We start from the raw sequence: 23,882 nt of genomic DNA, 5'->3' as shown, positions 1-23,882 counted from the left end.
TACCCCCAGGCTATTTGCATCTCTGGACAAGGCAGCCCTGGTTGGCAGCTGTCCCCCGCTGGCTGTGGTTCCCCACACTCAGCTGGGGTCTCTGATCCCCCTGGGCTCAGCTCTGCCCCTGCTGTCCCAATGAGGGCAGGCAGGGAGCCCGCTGCTTTGCTCACAGCATCAGCCAGTGTGAGCCCCTTCCCCCATGTGTAGGGGGACAGGGAGCATCTCTCCCTCCCACTCAACCCCAGGGCTCTGGTTACAGACAGGCAGGTATCCTGAGCCCAGCAGCTCCTCCCCGCTGCCAGCCAGGTCATTTGTATTTTCACTGACCATTTCCATCCTAGCCAATTCGTTCCCTGGATTCAAATTCAAATCCTTGGCCGTTAGAGGAGCAGGGCCTGGATCCTGTCCCAAAGAGACACAGTCACCTCCCAACTGGACCTCACAGCCGATACCTTGGAGATCCCGAACAACCAGCCAGCGTGACCCCTTCTGTGTCTGCACAGGGATCCGAGCCATAGGTGGGGCAAGGGTCTTCATCCCAGGGACCTTCACCCAGGTCACACAGCCCTGCAGCATCTGATGAGGCTGCACTATCCAGGGCCTGACAACAGTTCTCTGTGTCCCAGGGTCTCGCCACCCCAGACAGGTCTCCCCGTTGACCACCACCTTCCGCTCCCACTGAGGGTCCGAGGGGCCTGAGCCCAGGAGACTCCACGCAGACATATACGCTGGGGCCCAAAGTGAGAGCCAGTCTGCCACCCCGCCCATCTGGCTAAACAGCTCTATGGCCTTGAGATCCAGGAAGGGGGCTAGACACCGGAGTCTTTCCTTTCTCTCATGGTCCTCTGACTCCTTCGATCTCAGCTCCAATTCCACAATTCCATCTATCTCAGATCCACCAACGGGGAACCCGGCGGAGACCTCCCTGCTGGTCAGGGACACGGGTCTCCAGGACACCGGGCTGCTCCCAGCCTCTCTTGCAGCCCCAGCTGGGTCAGGAACCGGTGTGAACCCTGGGACTACCTGGCTGCTCCCAGCCTCTCTCGCGGCCCCAGCTGGGTCAGGAACTGGTGTGAACCTTGGGGCTGCCTGGCTGCTCCCAGCCTCTCTCACGGCCCCAGCTGGGTCAGGAACTGGTGTGAACCCTGGGGCTGCCTGGCTGCTCCCAGCCTCTCTCGCAGCCCCAGCTGGGTCAGGAACTGGTGTGAACCCTGGGGCTGCCTGGCTGCTCCCAGCCTCTCTCACGGCCCCAGCTGGGTCAGGAACCGGTGTGAACCCTGGGGCTACCTGGCTGCTCCTAGTCTCTCTTGCGGCCCCAGCTGGGTCAGGAACTGGTGTGAACCCTGGGGCTGCCTGGATGCTTCCAGCCTCTCTGGCCTCAGCTGGGTTAGGAACTGGTGTGAACCCTGGGGCTGCCTGGCTGCTCCCAGCCTCTCTCGCAGCCCCAGCTGGGTCAGGAACTGGTGTGAACCCTGGGGCTGCCTGGCTGCTCCCAGCCTCTCTCATGGCCCCAGCTGGGTCAGGAACTGGTGTGAACCCTGGGGCTGCCTGGCTGCTTCCAGCCTCTCTGGCCTCAGCTGGGTTAGGAACCGGCTCCTTAGAGCAATCAGCTGTGCCTTAGTAAGCTTTCCAATGCACAGCCCTCTCTCTGCTCAGCTCTACAGTGTCCTTCTTAAGGAGATGGTTATAGGCCATCTCCACGCTGTTCCCAAGTAGTCTGACTCACAGGCTGTGCTGTCTCAGCTCCCTCACGGTCCCTGGGAGGAGCCCCTTCAGTGCAACAGCCTTCTCGGGGGTCCACTTTCTCTCTGGGTTGAACCGTAGGCTCCCCCGCCTCCTGGAACCACACCTCTCTGGGCATTCAGCATGCCTGTCCCCAGGGCCAGTGCAAGGATATTTTGCGCCCTAGGTGAAACTTCCACCTTGCTCCCCTCCTCCCCTCAGAGCATCGCTTATTATAAACTTTAAAAAATGAATACAGTAGTGTAAAAAAAATTTGGGGGGCACCGCTTTTTGGCACCCGCAAATCTTGGTGCCCTAGGCGGCCGCCTAGTTCTTCTAGTGGTTACACCAGCTCTGCCTGTCCCTCAGACTCTCAGGCCTCTGCTCTCTCAGCTCCCCACTATCTCTGGGTGGAACCCTTCAGTGCAACAGCCCATCTTGGAGGTCCGCCTCTCTCAGGGTTGAGCCTCTGCCTCCTGGAACCGCACCTCTTGGAGCCTCCAGCACACCTGTCTCTTGCTAATCCCCCTTCGTTTTACTCTTCTCCAGTCCCTTACTGCAGGATGCTGTCCACGGGATGCAGTTTATCCCACTACTGCCACCAGTTGTCACGGAGTCACCAGGGCGGTGCTCTGGAACTATTCCCTATGAAGCCAGTAAGGACTCTAGGGGAGCATCCTCTCTCTCAGCAGACTGTCTCCAGGGCAAGAAGCTTACACAGCTTTGACCTTCCTTGGTCTGACATCGCAGCATTCAGCATCCTCTGCCCCACCGTGAGCTTCCCTCAGCAAGTCCGCCCAGGCAGGGCTCCTGGGGAAGCCAGAGGGCCCTGCACCCCCACTCCGCAGTCAGACATGGCTCTCAGCCAGCCGGGAAAACAGAAGGTGTATTAATCAACAGGAACACAACGTAGGGCAGAACTTGTTAGCACAGAAATCAGTGACTTTCAGCCAAGTCCATCTTGCAAGAAGGGGGTCCCAGAGCCAGGGTGCTGGTCCTCTCCCTGAGCCCGATGCTTCTAGCTGCCTGCCCCCACCCTGCCCGCTCCTCCTCCTCAGGTCTTTATCTCGCCAAGAGTCACCTGGTCACATTCCCCTCCTGGGTCTCAGGTTATGAAGGAGTGGCCATAGCACCCATGCAGGCAGATGGAGCAACCCCTGCAAAAGGCACATATGCTTAATCCCAGCACCTAGACATTGGTGCAGTACACAGGGAAACTGAGGCACACACAGCATCCATGCAAAGTAATACCATAGAATAATAGAATCTCAGGGTTGGAAGGGACCTCAGGAGGTATCTAGTCCAACCCCCTGCTCAAAGCAGGACCAGTTCCCAACTAAATCATCCCAGCCAGGGTTTTGTCAGGCCTGACCTTAAAAACCTCTAAGGAAGGAGATTCCACCACCTCCCTAGGGAACCCATTCCAGTGCTTCACCACCCTCCTAGTGAAATAGTTTTTCCTAATATCCAACTGTAGCAAGGAGGCCTCACTCCCCGCTGCGCCTGAGAGGAACAAGCCAGAACAGGCACGGCAGTGGGCGGAGCCACCGCCACCTGTCCCCGCCCCCTGGAAGTCAAGGGGTGGGACTGGAAGTATAAAAGTCCGACCCCAGCGCTCAGTTGGGAGGAGGTGGCTGGAGAAGACAGACGTTGCTGCATGAGCTCCCGCTGGGCCCAGCCTACCCCGTGCCCAGTACCCAGAGGAGCTGCCTGAGCTTCCCCCGCACCCGGTACCCCGAGGAGGGCTGGGCTGACCTACCCCGCGCCCGGTACCCTGAGGAGGGCTGGGCTGACCTACCCCGCGCCCGGTACCCTGAGGAGGGCTGGGCTGACCTATCCCGCGCCCGGTACCCCGAGGAGGGCTGGGCTGACCTACCCGGTACCCCGAGGAGGGCTGGGCTGACCTACCCCGCGCCCGGTACCCCGAGGAGGGCTGGGCTGACCTACCCCGCGCCCGGTACCCCGAGGAGGGCTGGGCTGACCTACCCCGCGCCCGGTACCCCGAGGAGGGCTGGGCTGACCTACCCCGCGCCCGGTACCCCGAGGAGGGCTGGGCTGACCTACCCCGCGCCCGGTACCCCGAGGAGGGCTGGCCTGACCTACCCCGCGCCCGGTACCCCGAGGAGGGCTGGGCTGACCTACCCCGCGCCCGGTACCCCGAGGAGGGCTGGCCTGACCTACCCGGTACCCCGAGGAGGGCTGGCCTGACCTACCCGGTACCCCGAGGAGGGCTGGGCTGACCTACCCCGCGCCCGGTACCCCGAGGAGGGCTGGGCTGACCTACCCGGTACCCCGAGGAGGGCTGGGCTGACCTACCCCGCGCCCGGTACCCCGAGGAGGGCTGGGCTGACCTACCCGCTACCCCGAGGAGGGCTGGGCTGACCTACCCCGCGCCCGGTACCCCGAGGAGGGCTGGCCTGACCTACCCCGCGCCCGGTACCCCGAGGAGGGCTGGGCTGACCTACCCCGCGCCCGGTACCCCGAGGAGGGCTGGCCTGACCTACCCGCTACCCCGAGGAGGGCTGGGCTGACCTACCCCGCGCCCGGTACCCCGAGGAGGGCTGGCCTGACCTACCCGGTACCCAGAGGAGCTGCCTGAGCTTCCCCCATGCCCAGTACCCCGAGGAGGGGCTGGGACCTCCCGATGCCCAGTACCCAGAGGAGTGGACTGGACCTCCCGGTACCCGGAGGAACCCATGGTCTGGGACCCACCAGGCGACACCGGCGGATGGCAGGTACCCAGTGATGGGGAGGTTGGAAGTGGCCCGGGGGCAGCCGACTGCAGTCAGGTTGCAGACTCACCTGAGTCGATGTCAGTGTGTTTCGGTCACGATCCCCCACTGACCGTCAGCGGTGTTAACAGCTGCTAGGGCCCCAGGCTGGAACGCAGTGGAGTGGGAGGGCCTGCGTCCCCCCTGCCACCCCTCCAAGGGTGGCAAACTCCCCCTCCTCCCTCGCCTGGGGAGGCCATTCCTGGTGTTTGCTCAGCCCCTCCTGAAGGGCCTGAGCCCTGAGCTGCCTATTAACTGCGGTTGTTTGCTCAGCCCTGCAACAGAGGGTCTGAGCCCCCAAGTGACTGGGTGGCGCCACACAGCCTGAAGCAAGGGGTGGGCCCCGGTCCAACAGAGTGTGGTGAGCCGGTGTGGCTCCCCTCCACCCTCAGGGAGGGTTGAGCCCCGGTCCCACCCTGCTACACCAACCTAAACCTCCCCCACTGCAACTTGAGACCATTGCTCCTTGTTCTGTCATCTGCTACCACTGAGAACAGTCTAGATCCATCCTCTTTGGAACCCCCTTTCAGGTAGTTGAGAGCAGCTATCAGATCCCCCCTCATTCTACTCTTCTGCAGACTAAACAATCCCAGTTCCCTCAGCCTCTCCTCATAAGTCATGTGCTCCAGCCCCCTAACCATTTTTGTTGCCCTCCAGTTTTTCCACATCCTTCTTATAGTGTGGGGCCCAAAACTGGACACAGTACTCCAGATGAGGCCTCACCAATGTCGAATAGAGGGGAATGATCACGTCTCTTGATCCGCTGGCAATATACAGCCCAAAATCCTGTTAGCCTTCTTGGCAACAAGGGCACACTGTTGACTCATATCCAGCTTCTCATCCACTGTAACCCCTAGGTCCTTTTCTGCAGAACTGCTGCCTAGCCACTCAGTCCCTAGTCTGTAGCAGTGCATGGGATTCTTTAAGTGCAGGACTCTGCACTTGTCATTGTTGCACCTCATCAGATTTCTTTTGGCCCAATCTTCTAATTTGTCTAGGTCCCTCTGTATCCTATCCCTACCCTCCAGCGTATCTACCACTCCTCCCAGTTTAGTGTCATCTGCAGACTTGTTGAAGGTGCAGTCCATGCCATCCTCCAGATCATTAATGAAGATATTGAACAAAACTGGCCCCAGGACTGACCCTTGGGGCACTCGGCTTGATACTGGCTGCCAACTAGACATGGAGCCGTTGATCGCTACCCGTTGAGCCCGACGATCTAGCCAGCTTTCTATCCACTTTATTGTCCATTCATCCAGCCCATACTTCTTTAACTTGCTGGCCAAGAATACTGTGGGAGACCATATCAAAAGCTTTGCTAAAGTCAAGGAATAACACGCCCACTGCTTTCCCCTCATCCACAGAGCTAGTTATCTCCTCATAGAAGGCAATTAGGTTGGTCAGGCATGACTTGTCCTTGGTGAACCCATGCTGACTGTTCCTGATCACTTTCCTCTCCTCTAAGTGCTTCAGAATTGATTCCTTGAGGAATCCCCACTTTGTCAAATAGGGAGTGCTGGGTCTCACTGCCCTGTGTCTCGGGGGTGGGTTGGAAGGTGCCGGGTCTCACTGCCCTGTATCTTGGGGTGGTACCAGGGGGCTGCTCTGTCTCGGGGTGGGGGGTACAGGGAGGGTGGTGGGTCTCACTGCCCTGTGTCTTGGGGGTGGGTTGGAAGGTGCCGGGTCTCACTGCCCTGTATCTTGGGGTGGTACCAGGGGGCTGCTCTGTCTCGGGGTGGGGGGTACAGGGAGGGTGGTGTGTCTCATTGCCCTGTGTCTTGGGGGGGTACATGATGGGTGTTGGGTCTCACTGCCCAGTGTTTTGGGGGGCACAGAGGGTACTTGGTCTCACTGCCTTGTGTCTCGGGGGGCAGGTTAAGGGGGTGTTGGGTCTCACTGCCCTGTGTCTTGGGGGCGTACCAGAGGGATGCTGTGTCTTGGGCAGGGTACAGGGAGGATGCAGTATCTCACTGCCCTGTGTCTTATGGGGCACGGGGGGAGGGGAGTGCTGGGTCTCACTGCCCTGTGTCTCGGGGGTGCAGGGGGCTTCTCGATGGGTGGGTTAGGGGGTGCTGGGCCTCACTGCCCTGAGTCTTGGGGGAGGTGTGTAGGGGGGGTGCTGGGTCTCACTGGCCAGTGTCTCGGGGGGGAAAAGGGGGATATTGGGTCTCACTGCCCTGAGTCTCAGGGGAGCACAGAGGACGTGCTGGGTCTAAGAGCCCAGTGTCTCATGGGGGGGGGGCCACAGGGAGTCTTCACTGGCCAGTGGCTTCACTGGCCAGTGTCTCGGGGGGAATAGGGGGATGCTGGGTCTTACTAGTCAGTGTCTCAGCGGGGTGCAGGCGGTGTCTTGGGGGGTGCTGGGTCTCACTGCCCTGTATCTTAGGGGGGCACAGAGGGCGTGCTTGGTCTCACTGCCCAGTGTCTGAGGGGGGTGCAGGGGGTGTCTCGATGGGCAGGTTATGGGGGTGCTGGGTCTCACTGCCCTGAGTCACAGGGGGGCGGAGCGGGTGCTGGGTCTCACTGCCCTGAGTCACAGGGGGGTGCGGAGCGGGTGCTGGGTCTCACTGCCCTGAGTCACAGGGGGGCGGAGCGGGTGCTGGGTCTCACTGCCCTGAGTCACAGGGGAGCGCGGAGCGGGTGCTGGGTCTCACTGCCCTGAGTCACAGGGGGGCGCGGAGCGGGTGCTGGGTCTCACTGCCCTGAGTCACAGGGGAGCGCGGAGCGGGTGCTGGGTCTCACTGCCCTGAGTCACAGGGGAGCGCGGAGCGGGTGCTGGGTCTCACTGCCCTGAGTCACAGGGGGGCGCGGAGCGGGTGCTGGGTCTCACTGCCCTGAGTCACAGGGGGGCGCGGAGCGGGTGCTGGGTCTCACTGCCCTGAGTCACAGGGGAGCGCGGAGCGGGTGCTGGGTCTCACTGCCCTGAGTCACAGGGGGGTGCGGAGCGGGTGCTGGGTCTCACTGCCCTGAGTCACAGGGGGGCGCGGAGCGGGTGCTGGGTCTCACTGCCCTGAGTCACAGGGGGGCGCGGAGCGGGTGCTGGGTCTCACTGCCCTGAGTCACAGGGGAGCGCGGAGCGGGTGCTGGGTCTCACTGCCCTGAGTCACAGGGGAGCGCGGAGCGGGTGCTGGGTCTCACTGCCCTGAGTCACATGGGAGCGCGGAGCGGGTGCTGGGTCTCACTGCCCTGAGTCACAGGGGAGCGCGGAGCGGGTGCTGGGTCTCACTGCCCTGAGTCACAGGGGAGCGCGGAGCGGGTGCTGGGTCTCACTGCCCTGAGTCACAGGGGGGGCGCGGAGCGGGTGCTGGGTCTCACTGCCCTGAGTCACAGGGGGGCGCGGAGCGGGTGCTGGGTCTCACTGCCCTGAGTCACAGGGGAGCGCGGAGCGGGTGCTGGGTCTCACTGCCCTGAGTCACAGGGGAGCGCGGAGCGGGTGCTGGGTCTCACTGCCCTGAGTCACAGGGGGGCGCGGAGCGGGTGCTGGGTCTCACTGCCCTGAGTCACAGGGGAGCGCGGAGCGGGTGCTGGGTCTCACTGCCCTGAGTCACAGGGGGGTGCGGAGCGGGTGCTGGGTCTCACTGCCTTGTGTCTTGGGGAGGGATGTAGGGGAGTGTAACGAAGCAGCCTTTGGCGGGACACTACTGAGAGTATCGATTACTTAGAGCAGGGCAGTCACAGCCCAAGACTGGGGTTTCTCCACTTCTAAGGCATCACCGAACCAGCCAGACAGAGGGGACTTCGGTTTCACCCCACTGGCTAACCACAAGTCACACAAGCAATTTCCTTAGACACTCCAGTCTCCCAGTATCACCACCCGTCCTGGGGATGAATGGTTATGAAACCAACCCCCCAGTAAAAGGAAAGGTTCTCCTGATTCTAAACGACCAAGCCCCAGACCCAGGTCAATATACACATCAGGTCTTACCCACAAATCACGCTGTTGCCAATCCTTTAGAATCTACAATCTAACGATTTATTCATAAAAAGAAAGACATGTAGATCAGAGCTAGAATTGGTTAAATGGAATCAATTACATACAATAACAGCAAAGTTCTTGGTTCAGGCTTATAGCAGTGATGGAATAAACTGCAGGTTCAAATCAGGTTTCTGGAGAACATCCCCCACTGGGATGGGTCAACAGTCCTTTGTTCAGAGCTTCAGTTTGTAGCAAGGTTCCCCCAGAGGCAAGAAGCAGGATTGAAGACAAAATGGAGCCGTTTTCAGGGCCGTTTATATTCTCTGCATGTGGAAGGACACCCCTCCGTTCTTACTGTGGAAAATCCCAGCAGCAAGATGGAGTCTGGAGTCACATGGGCAAATCACATGTCCATGCATGACTCAGTGTGCAGGCCTACGCCATTATTTACAAGTTAGTTTGAAAGTTCCCAGGAAAACTCAGATGTGGATTGTCGTCTCCCAAAGCGCATTGTCAGTTCAGTGTTTCTTGATTGGGCACTTACTGAGAACAGGAGCACTTGTGGCACCTTAGAGACTCTCAAATTTATGTGAGCATAGTCCTTTCTCAAGAAACTGAACAAATGCTTTGCTGAGGCTACTTGGGATCAAACATTGAGATACAAGTACATAGACCATATTCATAACTTCACATACAAAAATGGTACACACATACAGACAGCATAATCATAACCAGCAAATTGCAACCTTTCTATAGACACCTTACTTGACCTCCTTTGTACCAGATTTGGTGCAACTATAGGACCTTGGCTGCAACAATGATCTATACAGTCACAGTTCATGCCAATAACGTCACGGGGTGCTGGGTCTCATTGGCTAGTGTCTCGGGGTGAACAGGGTCTCACTGCCCTGTGTCTTGGGGGGATACAGTGGGCTGCTGGGTCTGACTGCTCAGTGTTCCGGGAGGGGCTTTAGGGGGGTACTGGGTCTGACTGCCCCATGTTTGCAGGGGGGAGCCAGCATTGCAGAGGCCCGAGGTGCTGCGGGATTTCTCCTCGTCATCCAGCGCCAGCAGCTTCGGCAGCGTGGTGGAGGAGAACGAGGGTGCTGACGATGACACGGGCGTGGTAAGTGAGGATGGAGCTTGGCACACTGGCCCCTTTCCCTGCCCTCCCAGCCTCGGGCTGGAGGGGCCTTTACTGCACAGGGCAGGTCCCTGCTGATCACGGGGCCCTGAGGGGGGATCGCAGCCTGAGCGGGAGGTTCCTGTCAGCTGGGCCCAGGGGGGCTCGGCTGCTGGGGGGGCCCAGCATCCTCAGCTGGGAGGAGGCTCTGAGTCTCCCAGGAAGAGCCCATTTCCAGAGCTCATCAGCTGGGGAGTGTCTGCCTCACTGCCCTGCATCCCTCTCCTGTGTGTCCTGCAGGAGAGCCAGGCCTCGGGGACGCCCCATAAGCGAGACTCCTTCATCTACAGCACATGGCTGGATGACAGCCTCAGCACTGCCAGCAGGGGGAGCTCTCCAGGTACCCAACCGGGACCCCACCCAGTGCGGCCCCAGCCCCCGCCGGCCCCAGCCCCCCATACCACCTGTCCCCTCCGCCCTCCCCTGGCACTGCCTCTCTGAGATGCTCCTGATGCATCTATGGGGCAGGAGCCTGGCCTCTGCCGCAGACCTTCCAGCAGGGGACTGCGATCACACTGCCCCGAACCCCAGCCATGGGGGAAAGGGAAGCCAAGTGCCCCCCCACACCTCCCATACTGTGGCACAGTGACCCCTTCTGTAGCACCTCAAGCTTCTGCGTTTGCCTGTGTGTCCGCCTGACAGCTGTGCACCTACCTTGCCAGCGAACGGCTCTGGGGATGGACAGGATAGTCTGGCATCTGGGGCTGGTTGCACCAAAGGGGCAGGTGAAATCACTAGCTCTTGTATAACATGTCAAAGTGCTTGGGCACTCAGATGCCATTAGCAGGGGGATCTGAGTCTCCATTTTACAGATGGGGGAACTGAGGCACCCAAATTCACACAGCAGGCCCCTGGCAGAGCTGGGAATAGAGCCCAGGTCTCTTGAATCCCAGTGTAGTGCACTGTCCACTAGGCCATGCTGGGTGGAGAGGTGGGGGGTGGGGCATACAGTTTGGGGAGTGGAGCCTCAGGGGCCCGTAACATCAGGAAAAGAACTGCAAGGGTTCAAACTTTCCAGCTGGCAGGAAATCTTCCTGCTGCCAGCTGGGCAGCCTGCTCAGGGGGCACTAGAAATGCCACAGGAGGGAGATGCTGCTGGCGGAAAGGCAGAGCCCTGAGTTCAGGCCACGGCACGCTGAAGCTGCCGTCTCTGCTCACGCTGCTCTAGGCTGCTGGAGATAGTACAGCAGGGCGCAAGCACAGCTAGCTGGTAATGCGAAGCACGCTGGCTTTGGCTTCAGTGTAGCCAGGTTCCTTTGTGCCTCTCGGGGAAGCGGCAAGCAGCCTTAAAGGGAAGCAGAAATGGTGTCAGTGAAGCCTGCATGTGCAGGGGGCTTCCACGGCCAGTGAAACACTCTGTACCTGCCCTGCTCCCAGCCAGGCCGGGCGGGAGGCACACCAGGGCGGATTAGGCTGTGGTCAGGGACGTTGCCCTGCAGCTATTCTCTGCTCCCCAGAGGGCTCCGGGAAGCAGGGCGTAAGTTAGAGCAGCCCCAAGGGAGCAGTAATTTACACCGGGTGCCATGCAGGCCTCTGCGTGGCTCCATTAGAAGAGGAGCACTCAGAGCCCCCATCCTCTCCCCGACTCCTGCCCAAGCTCTGGCCTGGGCCAAATGGGAATCAGTCCCCTGTGTCATCCATTATGAACATGGCTCCACCACTTGCCTGTGCACCAGGTCTCTGGCTACTAAGCATCAGGCATTTAGTTCTCCTGGCCGTGCTGGGAACTTGCGTCTCGCATCCTCATCTGACTCTGCCTTCCAGGCCCCTCCCAGTCTCCCCAGCCAGAGCCCAGGAAACCTGGAGACCCTGCCTGTCCGGAGATCAAAATCCAGCTGGAGAGGTCTGAGCGGCACATGCCCTCCTTGGTTAGTGTGCTGGGGCTAAGGGGCAGGGCCCTGGGGAGAGGCCAGGGGGAGTTTGCATGCAGGATGGGGCCTGCCCGCGAGTGGGGGAGGTTAGAGGGACTCCAGTGCCACCCTGAGGAGCCCCCACTACTCAGCACCTTGACACCAGCACGGCTTTGCAGAAGAGAAGCAGTGTCCATTCCCCTCCCCAACCTGAGAGCCTGGCGCATAGAGGGCCAATTCCTAACCATCTCTCTCAGGCCTGTGAACGTGGCGCCATGCCCCCCAATTCTGGGCGGCCTTGCCCGTCTAGCTGCAGCGTTCTGGCCCTTGCTATGTCCCCTATGCAGGACGCTCTGAGCCTTCCATCACCCCTGCTTTGAGGCATTGGCCAACAGCAGCAGAAGGGGGTGCACGGGGGCGGGGGCAGGAACCTTTTGTATGAAGTGGGATTCTCCAAAGCGCTCAGCAGGGACTGCATGCCCTCCCCCCCCCCGAGATGGCTAGCACCACTGACTGCAAAGGAACCACAACAGACCCAGCTCTGGGCACTCCACCATCCTGCCTGTGGCAGGTCTGGGAGCCCGAACGTGTCCCTGGTCTGGGGCTCCAGAGATCCTCACGGAGCTGCATGCAGCTGTCGTAGGCTCAGCACCAGTGGACAACGCTTTGCCCTCAAGGAGACAGCTTTTATCCAGATTCCCTGGGGTCAACGTGCAGCCTGTGGCCTGTGGGTCAAATACTTCTAACTCACCCTTATCCCAGATTTGCCTTTGAGTCTCCGTCTGCTCCCGCATTCAGGGCTGGGCCACGTTAGCCAAAGGCACCAAGTGTCCTGGTCCCTGCTTGCAGGGCAAGGGGCCGCAATCCCTGGGCCAGGAACAGCCACTCGCTCTGGCCTAGCCAGCATGCCAGACGGAGAACTAGTAAACCCTTCTGTGGCTGGGCTGATGGTGAACCCAGGGCACGTCTGCCCCAGGGCTGGATGAACCCCGAAGTGGTGGCTCTCTGTGGGTTGGTTTGTGACCCCAGTATTGCGGTTAATGTCCCGGTCTGTGTGTCTGTCCATGCAGAGCTGCTAGTCCCTCACCTAGTCTCCGTGGACGTGCATCCCACGAAGGTCAGCACCCTCAGTCCTGCCTAATTTGCTGGAGACTGGGGCAGGATGGTTATGGGGGGGTAGGCAGGGATTTGCCAGAGCCTGGGGCAGGATGGTTATGGGGGGGCAGGGCATTGCTGGAGCCTGGGGAGGGATGGATATGGGGGGGAGGGCAGAGCTTTGCCAGTGCCTGGGGAGGGATGGTTATGGCGGGGGCAGGGCTTTGCTGGAGCCTGAGGCAGGATAGTATGGGGGGTGGGTGGGCAGGGCTTTGCCAGTGCCTGGGGGTGGGATGGTTGGGGAGATGGAGGGCAGGGCTTGCCAGAGCCTGGGGAGGGCTGGTTATCGGGAGGAGGGCAGGGCTCTGCTGGTGCCTGGGGGTGGGATATCATGGGGGGGGCAGGGCTTTGCCAGTGCCTGGGGATGGGATGGTTATGGGGGGCAGGGCTTTGCTGGTGCTTGGAGAGGGACGGTTTGGGGGAAGGGCAGGGCTTTGCAGGAACCTGGGGCAGGATAGTTATGGGGGGTGGGGGTGGACAGGGCTTTGCAGGAACCTGGGGCAGGATGGTTATGGGGGGTGGGGGTGGACAGGGCTTTGCAGGAACCTCGGGCAGGATGGTTAGGGGGGGTGGGTGGACAGGGCTTTGCAGGAACCTGGGGCAGGATGGTTATGGGGCGGGGGTGGACAGGGCTTTGCAGGAACCTGAGGCAGGATGGTTATGGGGCGGGGGTGGACAGGGTTTTGCAGGAACCTGGGGCAGGATAGTTATGGGGGGTGGGTGGACAGGGCTTTGCAGGAACCTGGGGCAGGATGGTTATGAGGGGGTAGGTCTCCCCCTCCTGCTGGGAGTACAAGTGCCCTCCCACCCCCCTGGGATTTTTGCTCTGCTGTGTGCTGGGAGTGGCACTTGAGCTGGGCCCTGGGCCTTTGGGCAGCTGCCTTGTGCCATGTCAGCAGCCGGCCCAGGAGCTGCTGAGCCAGCTCTGAGCTGCCCTCTGTGTCCAGGGTGGGCAGAGCTCCTGGGCTGCCCCATTCTTTCCCCGTCCATGAAAGAGGCGATGGAGAGCAGCACGTTCTGTGGATTGCCTGTATTGCTTCCTCAGTGCTCCTGGGCAAGGGGTTTTCCAGGCCCCCCAAGGGGATCCCCATTGCATCTGTTAGTCCCAGTCGACAGCTGGCATAGGGTGGCTGGAGGGCGAGAAATCCCCCACTCATAACCCAGAATCCTGATTTCCCAGCCCACGCCAAGGGCCTAGCTGGCATATGGCCCGTGCTCTGCCCAGTACGCAGAGCTGTCTCCACATGTGCAGAAAGCGCAGGGCTCTGGGACCTGCCAGCACCAGGGCAGGAAGTCACCCCAAGGTCAGCTGGCAGATGGATCATTTGTGGGATCCCTTCTCCTGTTGGGCCGTGGTCTTCTCAGATCTTGGGGCACAGATTGTGTTTCCTCATGTCCCACCCTCTGGCCTGTCATCCCTTCCGCCTCCGTACCCATGGTTACCCCCGTCTCTGTTCTCCCCCAGCCTGGAGAAGACGGGGATTCTTACGGCCTGTGCCCAGCGCCCTTGCCCCACTCTCCTTCGCCTGCAGCACCCACACAAGAAGCACAAGCTGAAGGGCTTGCGGAGGGCCCTGACCTCTGTCACAGCTGAAGACGACTGGCCCATCACTGAAGCCAGCAGCCGAAGCCTGTGGCCTAAGATGGCCAGGCCAGCTCCCTCCTTCCCTTCCCACAATGCGGCCAGGCACTGGCTGCCTGAGAGCCAGCGTGGCACAGTGGGAAGGTCCCACCACATGGCTGAGGAGGCTTCAGGCCATCTGCCTGTGCCCAAAAAGCCTCTCCCGCAAGCAATCAAGACCTTGGAAGAGATTCCTGATGGCCCTGCCCGTCATGTCCCCAGTCCCCACCCAGAGCTCGGATTGTTCTGCACTTTCCTGATGGGACATGCCGTGCCAAACACTTCATCCATGCCCAGCCCTTGGACCCTGGGACATGTCCTGCAGCCCAGGGCACCTGGCAGGCTTTGAAGGAACCTCGACACTCAGCTGCCAGGAACGATGCCATGGTGTGTTAGAGCCCAGCCACTCCCCACTGACGGGCCAATCACCCGTGGCAGCTAGACTCTCCAGCCCCCACCTCTCCCGGCCAGCTGTTCCCCGTTCCCCACATTGGCCAGTCTTACCCTGAGAGCCTCCTCAAGGCCATCCCTGGGAATCTGACCCAGCCCCAGAGGAGGAAGGCTGGCACATAGATGGTATCTAGGGTGAAGGATGCCTGTCACTGGAAGAGCCCAGGATAGGGAGGAGTCCTGGGGGAAGGAGGGATTGGGAGACTTGGCAAACTAGCAGTGGGACCCTGGTCCAAGGGAGAAGGTCTGACCCTGCCCTGGCCTGGAAGGCCGTGCCTCCAGCTGTGCACTGCCAGCCCCCCTGCAGCACTCCGACAGGCTGGCCGATCTCCAGTGGCAGGTGTATATACCCCCCCCACCGCCATCTGTACACAGCCACCGAGCATGGCCTTGAACAGCAGCCCTGGCACTGGGCTGATGCCCAGGCTGCGGAGGAAAGAGCCAGGCCTGGAATGGCTCTTCCCTGCCAGAGGGAGGGCTGCTTCACCTCCGCAAGCCAGTGAGGGTGTGGCTGGCCTGGGCATGGAGGCAAAAGCCGGTGGTGTCCCAGTGCTGTGGGACACTAGCCCAGACTTTCAGCATCCCCCCACTGGTAACACAGGGCTGCGCAGTGCCCCTATGCAGAGTCCCCTCGGTCTGGCACCTTATGTCCCAGCTGCTCCATGGGCCTGGCAGCATGGGGGGGGCTTCACCTGGGCCCCAGCACAGGGGCTCCCTGTGCACACTGCTCCCCTCCTGCCCTTAGTGAGGCTCATACTCTCCACAAACACCACTGCAGCTCTGCCCCGTGGCCAGCCAGGGGCGCTCAGCCCCCACTCTCTTCTTAACACCCTGGAAGCAGAGTCGTGCGGAGAGCAATTGGGCGCTGTGGGCCGGGTGGGGCATGCGAATGGCTGTGAGGAGCAGTGCGGGGGCAGTGCCTCCAGACGGGTCTGTGAGAGCTCGGCTGCATTCGGTTTCACGACTGCCCAGCTCGGGGGCACCCAGGCCTGAGCAGGATGGAATCAGAGTGTGTGAACCCAGGACTGGGCAAACGCCTCATGCCCTTAGAGTCTGTTTATCCCAAAGAGCCATGGCGCCTGGCAGACCCATCGCAGCCACACAGGTGAACCCCGGCTCCTGCTGCAGGCGGCTGGCCAGCTAGCTGACATGCTGCACCAGTAGCCCAGCGGCAAGGGAGGGTCGACAGGCCTGGGCGGGAAAAGCCAATTCATTTTTTCAGGGATTTTTTAAAAAAATATTTTTTTCCCAGAAAGCTTCCTGCAGTATTTTTTTTTTTTTATGAAAAAAATGACCCGAAACCCCTGAATGGTGAGTTTTCACAAACACCTTTCTGGTCAAATTTCCAATTTTGTTTGAAAATATTTTAATCCAGAAATGTTCCATTTATGTTTTTTCATTGACAGGAACATTTTGACTAAAGTGACACAGGGTGCCAGGAGTCCCTGAACCTAGCCAGCCCTGCCCCCCCCCCCCAAAACAACAAAAACTGGGCAGGGGGGGAAATGTTACCAAAATAAAAATTTTGGATCCCAAAAAAATCATTTTGCTGAAAAATACCTTTTTTGTTGGAAAAAAACATTTTGGGGGGGAAAGTCTGCCAGCTGTGATATTAACCTCTTCTGTGCCACTGCCCCGGGTCATGGGCAGCACATGATGGACTGCAAAGAGCAGACCTGTGCTGCTCTCCAGAGCAGCTTCCTGGCTGCCACAGGGGTCACCAGCCACTCCGAGTCCATTAGCTCCTGAAGTCGGATGAGCTGGTGTGTAGGCATGGGTCTGTTTTCATGTGGGGGCATGCACAGCACAGTGTAAAAAAAAAAATTGAAATGGCTTCCTCTGCGGGCAGGAAGGTACAATGCCATGATGTGTATGTATTTAATTTGAAACTGCCTACTGTCTATGTAATATAACTATGCTGTGAACACCCAGGGTATTTTATGTCTGTGTTGTATTCCTTTTTTTTTAAAGCAACATAAAATGCATTGGATCCAATTCTAAATTAATGTTCAGAAACTAATTTTTTTTTAAATCCGAGATTGTGTTTGTGTTTGTGTTTCTGGTGACATATGTATAAAATAAAGTTCTATTTATCGCCATTGTAAGATGATGCTCTTTGCAAAAATGATTTTTAGGCTACACAGGTTGGAAAGTAAAATGAACTCCCTGAGCAGTTCCCAGGTGGGTTTCGGGAGCAGGGGGCCAAGGACCAAGGCATCTGGCCTGGCCCTGAACCATCCAGACAGGGATGATACTTTGCATAGTTCAAGGATCTCAGTTGTGATGGGGTAAATCCCACTCCAAGGCAAGGCTACGCCACATGCCCCATTTCTCAGATTGTGACACTGATGCAGATTAAGGATAATTTTTTAAGGTGCTCCCTGATTTTGGTGTCTCACCTGAAGCACCTTGGCCCAGAGCCATTGAGGCACCTCATCCATTGAAATCAATAGCAGTTAGGAGGAGTGATATATTTGAGGCTACAGGCCCTTGTGCCTTGTTTCCAAAAGGGCCAGCTACCTCCCCGTTCCCATTGAAATCAGTGAGGTCGCACCTCTGCAAAGCAAGCCCCAGGCATTTCGGTGTCAGTCACGCTCAACCCCCTCTTCCCCTGCTCTCCTGCCCTCCAGGGGGCTGTGCTGCAGCTGCTAGGCAAAGCTACCTCGCCATGTGCCTCCCCAGAGCCCTGAGCCAGCGCAAAGAGGATGGAGTCGGGGCAGGTCCCCACCCCTAGGTTCAGCCACAGCAAGACAAAGTGTGTGGGGGCCTGCTGCAAGCCAGCGCCCATGACCCCAGGCTGGGACCCAGTGACTCCGGAGCACCAGGGCCAAGCCGAGCCCAGCAGCCACATGGCTGGGCGCATTGCTCCCCGCAGGTCTCCAGCTCGGGGGGTCCCACTAGCTGGACTTCACTGGGTTCCTTCCTGCTCTCCCCCACCCCCCCCGAAACAGCTGTCCCCGTGCTAGTCCCCGCTGGGCCTCTCCCCCGGCCAGTGTCAGCTGAGGCCCAGGATCAGGCCTCACTGGGGACCAGTGCATAGCTGTCTGCAAGACACCTGCTCGGCTTTGGGGCCTTGTCCTTGGGATCTTGTCCTCGCTGGTGCCATGCTCCCAAGAGCCACTAGATGGTGCCATGACCCTATTGCTGCTGGCCTGGCCTGGTGCCCAGGTGGCCTGTGGGGTGTCCCCCCTGCCAGGGCTGTGCTAACCCGGCCCCAGCCCCAGCGGCCAAGGAGGCAGGAGCAGTGGCACGGGCAGAGACAGAGGGCCCCTGGCGGCCAAGCAGGGACAGGAGCTGCACAGCAACAGGCCGGGTTGCAGGGGCAGCAAAGGGTACAGCCTGCAGAGCGAGCGCTGGGAAACAGGCAGCTCCCAGCTGAGCCCGACATCTCTAGTGGGCTCATCACAAAGGTGGTTGAGCGCCTGCATCTCACCTGACCTGTAGTCCCAACCTCCCCGCCTTTCCAGCCATTAAGGACAGTTGCTATAGAATGTATTAGGAATGTAACCAATAATCAACCAGGCCTCTCCAGAAACCTCTAGGAAACTGAATGGAGCATCCTACCGCTACACTAGACTTCAATAGCTTGGCTTAAAAACTCTCCAGAAAGGTCCCATTCTCTAACCCACTTATGGGGCCTCAGCTTCTTCTGACAAGAGACTGCTCAGCTGGCTGGGAATTTTGCAAGGCAGGCAAATATATTCCTTTTCAATCACAACCCAGTGCAGGATTCAGTCCCAAGTCTCCTGGGAGGCTAATGGAGACAAGGACTTTGGAATACCCCAGTCTAAACAGAGCCCCACCAGATGCTAGAGCAAGAGACATTCCCATTCATTGGGCTTGCATGGGGAAAGCCCCCTTGCTCCCACACTACCACATCACGCACCTCACCTCACCCCAACACATTTTTAGAAAAACTCCAGGCCCCCAAAGACTCAAGCAAATCATCAAGCCTGGTTTGGGGGGGATAGCTCAGTGGTTTGAGCATTGGCCTGCTAAACCCAGGGTTGTGAGTTCACTCCTTGAAGGGGCCATTTAGGGAACTGGGGTAAAAATCTCTTTGGCGATTGGTCCTGCTCTGAGCAGGGGGTTGGACTAGATACCTGCTGAGGTCCCTTCTAACCCTGATATTCTGTGGCAGCACTTCCAGCTCCTTTGGGCCAATTCCTGCTTCTGTGGGGAGGGGTTTAGGCAACAGCTGCTGGCATTGGAGTTAAATGACTCGATGTAAACACCTAGCAGCTCTGGGCCTTACAGCTCTGGTGAGACTACAGGGGCAGTAGGGAATTCCCTCATGACACAGGTCCAGGCTCTTCTTCTTAAGCCCAGAAGAGGCCAGACCACCGTCCCTCTGATTTTTCCCTCACATGCGCAGAATGAATTTTATGTGCACCAATAGGGAGGTGATGTGTTGCGTGGGTGGGGCCGAGGGGTTTGGAGTGTGGGAGGGGGCCACAGGATAGGTGCCTTTCCCCGGGCAGCGACAGGTCCGGGCTGGGGCTGGATTGGGGCCAAGGGAGGTCCCCCTGGCCATGGGAGGTCAAGGGCTGGGCTGGGGCCAGCGGGGAGAGGCGCAGCTTAGAGGGAAGTTAGGGCTGGACACAATGACCTGGATCCACAGAGGGACTTAAATGTGGCAATGCTGAGCGTTGCAGGGGCTACATTTTAGGGGCCATGGGTACATCCCTGGGGTGCACAAAGCCAATGAATGGGGAGAGCCCAGCACCTAAGAACGTGCTCCCCAAAAGCCAGCATGCTTAACGGAGCCACCTATGGGAGACCTGATGAGAAGCGTGTCCTGGAGCTAGGAGCCATGTCTGGGCTGCAGGCAGGCACTCGCTCTGGGGCAGGCGGCTCAGGCACTCAGCATGCTGGCAGGACTGAGTCAGCTATCTGCCTGCACCACACAGTGACATGGCGGTGCCCATCCCCGTGGTTGGTGCACGCACGTGGGATGTGGCAGGCCTGGGCCCGAGAGGGAAAAGGCTTGAACAGGCTCTCCAACCTCTCAGGAATGGGCTCTAACCAGTGGGCTCAAAGCAATGAGGCAGGCACCGCCATCACATAGGGCTCGATCCTTTCAGCATGCGCTGAGCCTGGCCTCGTAGGTACGATCTTCCCCTGGGTTGTGCGTTGCTCTGGGAAGGCCGGATGCCTAGTGCACATGCCCAGAGGCAGCAGCACATGTGCTGAGGCACCTTTTGCCCTGACTACGTAGGTGCTGAATTCGGGGGCAGCCGCGTGGGGGTTTGGAGATGGCAGTGAGACTGGGAATTAAACACCAAGTCTAGGCTCAACCAGGCTGAGCTCAGCGGCATCACTTTGTGACGAGTGTGTCCTAAGGGACAATGCACTGTGCTGAGACCTGGGTTCTAGTCCTGGCTTTGCTGCTGGGTGATCTTGGACCGTCATGTCCTGTATCTGTGCCTCAGTTTCCCCAGCTGAAATCAGGGATAACAATATTGACCCTTTCCTAAAGTGCTTTTCAATCTCCTGAGCTTGTTATCGCTGTTGTGAATAGGTTACCCATACACTCCCTCGCCCCTACCCATTAGGACGAGCTCCTTTCCGAAACATCAGCTGCTGATGGGCTCGTCTGCAGTCACTACGCATCAGGAGGGCAGCAGCTTCCATCGCTCAATGAGATCTCGCCCTCCAGCGCTGCCTCCTCAGGGGCTCATCCCCAGGGAAGTTTCTGGTTTCAGGTTCAGAGCCCAGTCCAGGCGCTGCTGCCAGCCAGAGAGGCGCAGCACCAGCTGTGTATTCCTGTGCCATGCCATGACCCAGAGATGGCTGCCCTGGGCAAGGAGCGCCTGTGAGAGGACTACAACCCCCAAGGCCTTAGTCCTGGAAATACAGTCACTGAAAACAAGACTCCCTGGCAGCTACTGACTGAGACCCCCACATCATTGCTGCGGGCACCAGCTTCCAAACCTTGGCCCCATGCTTCTCTGCAGCGATATGGATGAGTGCTGGAAGGAACCTTTGGCACAGGTGCTGGAAATAGGGGTGAGGGGGTGGGGCTGCTGCTCCCCCTGGCTTGAAGTGGTTTCCATATATATAGGGGTTACAGCACCCCCACTATACGCATTGTCCCAGTACCCCTGGCCTTTGGGTTCCTCTGCCCAAGCACCAGGGGCCATCATTAATTTTCACTTGTCAACCATCCAGGGAGGCTCTCCAGAGGCCCAGGGGCTGAAGGGGTCATTACTAGGGTCATTGCCTAGCCAGCAGGGCCCCTGCTTAGCTCTTCAGGCACAGCCGTGGCCACACCAGGTTCTTGGCTGTGACAGACAGCCTTGACCCATTCATCTAGGCACTGGCTCTGATGCCCTTGGGCTGGGACACTGCTAATGCCAGTGAACTGCCAGCACACACAGAACAATGGGGACTCCAGAAAAGCGGCAGGCCTTGCCAACATTGCTGACATTCCAGTGCCCAGCCCTGCCCGAGAGCACCTTTCCCCTCTCAAGCCCAGGCTCTCCCTAGCAGGTTGCACTCAGCAGCAGGGACCCTGCTCCACCTCAGAGTTATTTACACTCTATTCATATCCCTGCAGATGGGCGGCAGGCTCCCTGCACTTCCCTCTCCGTAGGGGCTGAGCATTGTGCATGCCTTAAGCCTGGGAGCACAGCAACAGAAGCCCCATTTTATGGGTGGCACAGAGAGAGACTGAGTGAGTCTCCTGCCATCACCCAGGACGTCTGTGACAGAGCAGGGAACTGAACCGGAATTTTCTAAGCCCTGAGCTAACACTCGTAATGCTGCACCATCCTTCCTTTCCTCTGCTGTTCCAGTCCTGACCCACTCCACCTTATCTGTGTTAGCCCAGCCCTGCTCCTCTCATCCACAGTTCTGCTGGTGCACCTCTATGCTAACTATAGCACCCCTGGTATTTCAGCCCTGCCTATCCCACACACAGAGCTCTGGTATTTCACAGAATCAGAGAATCATAGAATATCAGGGCTGGAAGGGACCTCAGGAGGCATCTAGTCCAACCCCCTGTTCTCTCTCTCTCTCTCTCTCTCTCTCTCTCACGCGCGCACACACACACACACACACACACACACACACACGCGCGCGCGCGCACCCTTACTCCTTGTTCTGTCATCTGCCACCACTGAGAAAAGCCTAGCTCAGGGGTGGCAAACTACGGCCCACGGGCTGGATCTGGCCCATCAGGGCTTTGGCTCCGGCCCATGGGATTGCCAGCCCCACACCACTCCCGGAAGTGGCCTGCACCACGTCCCTGCAGTCCCTGGAGTGGGGGGCTGGGGCAGAGGGCTCTGCATGCTGCCTCTGCTTGCAGGCACTGACCCTGCAGCTCCCATTGGCTGTGATCAATGCTCCTAGGTGGCGGAATGGCCATGGGGGCTTATAAATATAAAATAAATAAATAACTGGAGATATACCTATCTCCTAGAACTGGAAGGGACCCTTAAAGATCATTGAGTCCAGCCCCCTGCCTTCACTAGCAGGACCAAGTACTGATTTTGCCTCAGATCGCTAAGTGGCCCCCTCAAGGACTGAATTCACAACCCTGGGTTTAGTAGGCCAATGCTCAAACCACTGAGCTATCCCTCCCTGTGGGTGCTGCCACTCCCCCCGTCCTCAGTGCTGGCTCCGCAGCTCCCATTGGCAGGGGAATGCAGCCAATGGGAACTGTGGGGGCAGCACCTGTAGGCAGAGGCAGCACGCAGAGCCGCCTGACCGTCCCTCTCTGGACATGTTGCTGCTTGTGGGGAGCTGCCCAAGGTGAGCTCTGTCTGGATCTGGCACCTCAAAACCCCTCCCAGATACCAATCCCCCACACCCAAGCTTCCTCCCAGACCCCATGCCCCATACTCCCTCCTGCACCCCAGCTCTGAGCCCGCTCCCGCAGCCAAACTCTCTCCCTCTTAGTTAACCGGAATTTTTGACTTACCAGCACCCCCATTATGCCAGATAACAAAGCTTTTACTGTATTTGGACGTACATCTCTAAAATGGGAGTGTTTGTCAGCAGTGCAAGACATCCTTTCAGGCAGCAGAGAAGAGTCCACAAGGCTTTCTTATTGGGCCAAGTGGAAATGCTTTGCCTCCTGGGCCCAGCAGGGCTTTGCCCAGAGGAAGTGGACATTCCTCTTCTTTTGGACTAGCCTTAAAGATGTCGGGACTCACCCTCAATTTTCTTTAGGTCCACATAGCTGCTATCAGTGCCTTTCACTCCCCTCGTCCCACCAGAAAGGGCACTTAGTATGTACACATCCCTTGATTACCAGGTTTTGAAATGGTCTCAGGATTTTCCCATCCATACAACCTATGCCCCCTCCGCCCCCACAGTAGGAACTCAGCCTCATTCTCTCAGCATTAATGAAACCACCCTTCAAGCCACTGGCTTCATGGTCTCTCTCCCTTCTTTTCATGAAGGTCACCTTGCTAGTGGCTATTGTTTCGGGAACAAGGGCAGGTGAACTTGGAGCCATGATGACCGACCCCATCTTTCACCACATTCCATACGGACAAAATCTCCCTGCTCTTGCATCCCAAGTTTCTACCAAAATTTCGACCAAATATCCCATTTTCATCTCAACCAACCCATAAACTTACTTGCTTTCTTTCCAAAGCCTCATGTTTCAGCAGAAGAGCAGTGCCTTCACTCCCAGGGCCTTGGCTTTCTACCTGTCATCTGCCACCACTGAGAACAGCCTAGCTCCATCCTCTTTGGAACCTCCCTTCAGGTAGTTGAAGGCTGCTCTCAAATCCCCCCCTCACTCTTCTCTTCTGCAGACTAAATAGGGTGACCAGACAGCAAGTGTGAAAAATTGGGATGGGGGTGAGGGGTAATAGGAGCCTATATAAGAAAAAGACCCAAAAATTGGGACTGCCTCTATAAAATCAGGACATCTGGTTACCCTAAGACTAAATAAGCCCAGTTCCTTCAGCCTCTCCTCATAAGTCATGTGCCCCAGCCCCCTAATCATTTTCGTTGCCCTCCGCTGAACTCTCTCCAATTTGTCCACATCCCTTCGGGGTGGGGGTGGGGGCAAAACTGGACACAATACTCCAGGTGTGATCTCACCAATGCCAAATACAGGGGAATAATCACTTCCCTCGATCTGCTGGCAATACTCCTACTAATACAGCCAAATATGCCATTGGCCCTCTTTGCAACAAGGGCACACTGTTGACTCATATCCAGCTTCTCGTCCACTGTAATCCCCAGGGCCTTTTCTGCAGAA

General features: G+C 58.4%; 1 protein-coding gene across 8 annotated transcripts in view; it reads left to right on the top strand.

Moving 5' to 3' along the window:
• RAP1GAP (RAP1 GTPase activating protein) overlaps positions 1-16,761 on the top strand; it is a 214,217-nt gene extending 197,456 nt beyond the window's left edge. For 6 of the 8 annotated variants that reach the window (XM_030537282.1, XM_030537279.1, XM_030537278.1 and 3 more), the window contains 4 exons: positions 9,412-9,529; positions 9,827-9,926; positions 11,351-11,454; positions 14,057-16,761. In XM_030537282.1, the coding sequence (XP_030393142.1) occupies positions 9,412-9,529; positions 9,827-9,926; positions 11,351-11,454; positions 14,057-14,185 (451 nt within the window). In that variant the 3' untranslated portion in view covers positions 14,186-16,761. Of the gene's footprint in view, positions 1-9,411; positions 9,530-9,826; positions 9,927-11,350; positions 11,455-12,506; positions 12,554-14,056 lie in introns of all 8 variants that reach the window. The other 2 variants (XM_030537280.1, XM_030537281.1) reach the window with 2 other exon arrangements.
• The last annotated feature ends 7,121 nt before the right edge of the window (positions 16,762-23,882 follow it).

Source organism: Gopherus evgoodei, chromosome 18 (genome assembly GCF_007399415.2).
Source record: "Gopherus evgoodei ecotype Sinaloan lineage chromosome 18, rGopEvg1_v1.p, whole genome shotgun sequence".
Taxonomy (NCBI): Eukaryota; Metazoa; Chordata; order Testudines; family Testudinidae; genus Gopherus; species Gopherus evgoodei.
Note: the sequence above shows the minus strand (reverse complement) of the source record. Positions and strands in the feature narration are given on the sequence as shown.